Raw genomic sequence first — 5,000 nt, forward strand, 5'->3', positions numbered from 1 at the left:
GGCGGTGGATGCTGCCGCCCAACCAACGGATGACGCGAAGGCTAAAAAGGAAGCAATGGACAAATTAGCAGCTTCGGAGTACGATTTCAAAGATGACGAAGAACCGATCGTGCCGCTGTCAATCCAAAAGGCGAAAGACGAGAAGCACGTGTCCGAGGACGAGGTGTTCGAGGATGCACAGGAAACGGTGACGGAAGAACCGGAAGAGATGAAAGAGCCAGAAGCCACGGAAAAGCCAGTGAAGAAAAGCATTCCGGAGGATCCGGTGCTAACGGTCACGGATACGGATGATGATTCGTTGATCGAGATGAAGATCGGGAAAGCGAAACGCGACTACTCGCGACGCCGGCAAACGGACGAGGCCCAGAAGCTGAAGGACGATCTACCGGGATACTCACGGACCGAGGAAACGCCAGAGGGCCGATCACTGAGAAAATTGCGGGATCGCGATCGCTCCGAAAGCCCGTACGTGATGCAGGACGATGAAACGAACGAGAAGATGAAACGCAGCTACTCATCCACCCCGGTCATGGACTCGATCCCGGGTTCACCAGCTTCGAGCGAGGATCGTGACTATCGTGCCTGGAAAAAATCGATTCTGGCCGTGTACTCTAGGATTGCGGCGTTAAAGAATGCGGAAGCATTCCAGAAATCGCTCCCCGAAGAACATGCCGCCGACCTTATCTATCGACCGATGGATTTGGGGCAGATTAAGCGTAACATCGAGAACGGTAACATCCGAACTACGGTCGAATTCCAGCGTGACATTCTGCTCATGTGCACCAACGCGATTATGCTGAATCGAAGCGACGGCTCGCCACATGCTGCCCGGATGCTGATGCGGGAAAGTGCGGTACTGATTGAAACGGGTATGGAACAGAAAGCGGTCCGTGAGCGGGACAGTGAGCGGGGTACACACAAGCGAAGCTCGCGAAAAAGCTCAACAAGGCATTCTTCTGCGGGAAGAAACTGAAAATTACCTAAACTAAGCGCTAATTATTCATCTTATCCCTTCACATGAATACGAATAAACTCTTTCAAAGTCCTAATTTGGCTGTTTTTCTTCAAGTGTCCGCCTTAACGGTCACCAGTAGAAACCATTGAGACATCTTCCGATGCATGATGACAATTTCTTAGAAGGGTTCGTCGCTTTTAGAAGCAGGTACAGGTCTCCAGAGATGCCAGAGGAGCAGCGATAAGCGATTAGCGGTAATATGAAAACATAAACCTTAAATCAACTAATAATCCTTACCACACATAATTAATGGTAGCGATAATGAGCCCGCCATTGAGATCAAACGTTGAGTAATAGACAGGTTGATGATGGATGGAAGTACAAACACACCATTCGCTGCTGCTAGGGGCCGTTGATTCGATTACCCGGTGCTACATAAGGCCACCGGGTGTATAATGCTCAAATTGTATTTCCAATTTTACGAAAAACAAGAAAACTCATTATTACATTCCCTCTAGTATTTTGTTCCCTCCGTCGACCAGAATTACTCTTTTTGATCTCAGTTTTACTTGGCATCCCAAAATGCCGTCAGGTAGCAGGACGTAATGAGAGCTCCAGAGAGGGTATTGTTCACCGAGAGGAGATCCATAATTCGTGCTAACCATAAATGGTCTGCTGATGCGGAAAATGCGTACACCAACCACGTACCACCAACCGGGTGCTCGCATTCAGTGCGGTGTCTTAGCAAGTGCGGCGCGCACGTTGGCGCTTAATTCGAACCGAGTTGGCCGCATTGCGCAATCGCGCGAATTGCTGGTCGCACGGCGGGCGGGACTGGGCCAACCGATCATGATCGTGGTCAAACAAAGCGCGCCGAGAGGAACCGGATTGGATTTCCGAACGGTGGAAAGGGGCGGATGACTGCAGGGAACGCGCCATGCAAAAGCCTCTGGCCCAGTAGTCGAATGAAAGCGAAATGGCCGAAGAAAGAAAGTGGGGAAAAGTGAGGGCAAAGAGAGTTGCAGAGGGAACACAGCCGCCAAACCGGTGTACGCGCGAGATGAACGAGTTTTCCGCCAAACGAGTGGTCACAAGACCAAGAAAAGCACCGCACTCAGAGGGCTGGTGCGTTTTCCGCATTAGGTCGACAGTGTCGAGACAGTCGCAAGCAATGGCCGGGCGACATCTGAGGTGAAGCGGAACCACGGGCTGGATGCCACGCTCATGGGCACAACGCTGAGGTGGGCACCTTCGCATTATGAGCGCAATGTTCCAACAATGTTTGATTTAGTGATGATTCCCGGGGTATAATTGGATAACCTGCGAATCGGAGCGGGTGCATTGTGCACCACGACGAAAGCATTAAGAAACCCGCAACGTGACACGTGACACTTTGTGGTGCAATATATTTTTCTGAATAGCATGGATTCCCCGGATATGTTGCGCCTCGTCGGATACTAATGGATAAACAAATCAGATAAATTTAAGATTCTTCATGGAAACAGCATTACGTTAGTCTTAATACTAAAGACTTGCCCATCAAATATAACGATCTGATCTATAAGTCTATTCTCTAGATTGCAATCCATCAGAACACAAACACGGAAGTGGAAGCACTGCCATTAATATGCAAGAAAGGATACTTTTGGTACAGACAGCCCAGAAGACATAAAACTCGACTCATGTCGACAAGCCTATCTCGCGTCGCTAAACTATTACTTTATGCAGATGTCCCCTCGTCCACCTAATGGAATCAAACGGCGTCTTCTCTTGTATTAATGATTCTCATCGCACGTGTTCGCCCGAGGCTCAACACAGCGGCAGGGGGCAGCAGCAACAGCAGCAGCATGGCAAATCATTCCCGGCGGGTGGTTCTTTTCGCACCCTTCAAACACTTCCGAAGCGCGCCGATGGTTCACCAATCCCTCCTCCACGGACACACTTGGCGCTGCTGGCGGGGGTAGGTCGACTGCAGCACGTCGAAGGCGCCACGATGATCCACGCGGGCCCACTCGCTCGCTCGCTCGCTGGGGCAGGTCTTGGTGGGCGCTAGTGTTTCCATGGTCTCGTCAGTTGCGTCCAGCTACTCGCCGATAACGGTTCACCGGTTTTTCGACGGAACGGATGTGTCCTAGTGGGCGCCGCAAGACCACCAGCTCACGTTCACAGTGTCGTCGTTCAAGCGTCGTGAAAGAAGATTAGTGCAGCGTGGAAAGTAGTGCACGTCGTCCAAAGGCGTTGGATTGCACTTTATGCAACGGCACAGTGGGTAACGCCATGACGAATCGGTTAACTTTAATAACTCGTTACGACTCATTACGGTCCGGGATGGTCGTGCATCTGGTGCTGGTGTTGTTGGGCTGTTTGGTAGTTCACGATTACTGCGCAGCCAGCGGCATTACCGTGGGTAAGTGTGAACAGCGGTGCCTCGGACTCGGATACGACCGTTCTCAACTTCCGCCAGTGAGCCGGATACGGTGAAAGGTACCTGAACCTGAATTCCCCCCAGGCTGCCGGATTGTGGCACGAGGCATTATGTCGCGACAGTTTCGTGTGTAACTAATCGGTCGACAAAACGAGCTTTTTCGTGGCGCAAACCTGCCAGTGTTTTCGGGCGGGCAGCAAGTGTCCTTTGTGTAGCAGTTGAGTCGTGTAGCACTCCAAAACAATAAAATGCTTCCCGTTTTCTGTTTTGTTTAAAGATGTATATCCACTGGCCGGGGGAACGGACTTAGCGGCCTCTCAGCGTTACTCGCGGCATCACGGCCTACAACAGGAGCCACCAAGGATCGCAAAGATGAAGACTCAAATCAAACACATCCTAAACATTGACCAGGAGAATAGCACCTTGGACAACTACCTGCTTTCACTGTTCAACATGGAAAATCTCAATCCAACGTATGTCTTCCTGCTGCCGATGGACGGCAAAAACCACGTGCGTAAGCTCATCTACCAGCGCAGTGACTTCGAGGAGGCCGACTTCCCGAACATCACCACGGTGAACAAATTTACCGGGCGAACCCCAAATCGAACCACTCCAGCAACGAAACCAGGCGGTGATATGGTGCTCGAGAAGAAAATCTTCGAATACATCGACAAGGACACGATGGACGAGGGTACGCTGAAGGTGGTCGAGGAGAACGTGCGTACTGAGCGAAATTTTATCAAGTTTATGGACGATCTGAATCGTGATCTCGAGGATGAGGAACGTCGTCGCATGACGAAGGAAAGTGTACGAAAATCTGCATCATCGGCACCACTATTTACACCATACATCCAAAAATACACGCAATCGGTGGGCTGGGAGGATCTGGGACTCGATGGATGGGCCGGTGGGCTGCGGGAGATTCAAGGTCATCGTTTCGACCATCCAGTGCAGGAGAAGTAAGTAGAAAGGTCGTGACGGGTCATGGAGAACACGGGTTAACTCTTAACTTCTTCGTTATCAATCAGATCGAGACCTACTGCCCCGACGAAAGCGTCTCTCCCGTCCAATTATCAGCCAGTACACCAAACGATGACACCCCGGCCACCATCGCTGAAACCATCGGTAAATGGAATCCTGAACCAAACGGCACTAACGAATGCAGCTGGCCGGTATAAGCAGACCGGCGTTCTGTTGAGCGAACAGGTCGGAGCGAAGCTGCAGGAGATCTACAAGCGCACCAACAGCAGCAACGCCCGCATCAAGTGGCCCATCACCAACAGCCGAGATGCGCATCGGGATGAGGATGTGTTCATTGCCCGTGCGAACAATCCGTTCGGACACTCGACCAAGTGGCGCTGGAGGTGAGTGAGTTTACCGCATCATCATCAACAGCAATATCAACACCATTGCGGGGCGCTATTGTTTTCGCGTATCACGTTGACCCACTGAGGGCGTGGTGGGCTCTTTGGTCGAACAATTATGGTGTTGCGCAAGGCGTGCGGAGTCGGCTATCGGCAATCGCGCCTTAAGTAAGTCACTGTGCAAGGAGGATGACCGCTGGATCAACCGATGTAGGGCAGAAGGTGAGAGTAAGTTCCGCGAAGCTGTACGCACACC

At 51.4% G+C, this 5,000-nt stretch overlaps 2 protein-coding genes across 2 annotated transcripts in view; both read left to right on the forward strand.

The window, feature by feature from the left end:
- LOC126572874 (bromodomain-containing protein 8) overlaps positions 1-1,037 on the forward strand; it is a 3,021-nt gene extending 1,984 nt beyond the window's left edge. Inside the window, exon 1 of the mRNA XM_050232573.1 lies at positions 1-1,037. This exon is cut by the window's left edge and continues 1,984 nt beyond it. Coding sequence (XP_050088530.1) covers positions 1-973 — 973 coding nt within the window. The 3' untranslated portion in view covers positions 974-1,037.
- Positions 1,038-3,733: 2,696 nt separating this feature from the next.
- The window catches only part of LOC126572881 (uncharacterized), a 2,767-nt gene continuing 1,500 nt past the window's right edge, over positions 3,734-5,000 (forward strand). Inside the window, exons 1-2 of the mRNA XM_050232585.1 lie at positions 3,734-4,339; positions 4,409-4,744. Coding sequence (XP_050088542.1) covers positions 3,753-4,339; positions 4,409-4,744 — 923 coding nt within the window. The 5' untranslated portion in view covers positions 3,734-3,752. The remainder of the gene's footprint in view (positions 4,340-4,408; positions 4,745-5,000) is intronic.

Source organism: Anopheles aquasalis, chromosome 2 (genome assembly GCF_943734665.1).
Source record: "Anopheles aquasalis chromosome 2, idAnoAquaMG_Q_19, whole genome shotgun sequence".
NCBI classification, from domain to species: domain Eukaryota; kingdom Metazoa; phylum Arthropoda; class Insecta; order Diptera; family Culicidae; genus Anopheles; species Anopheles aquasalis.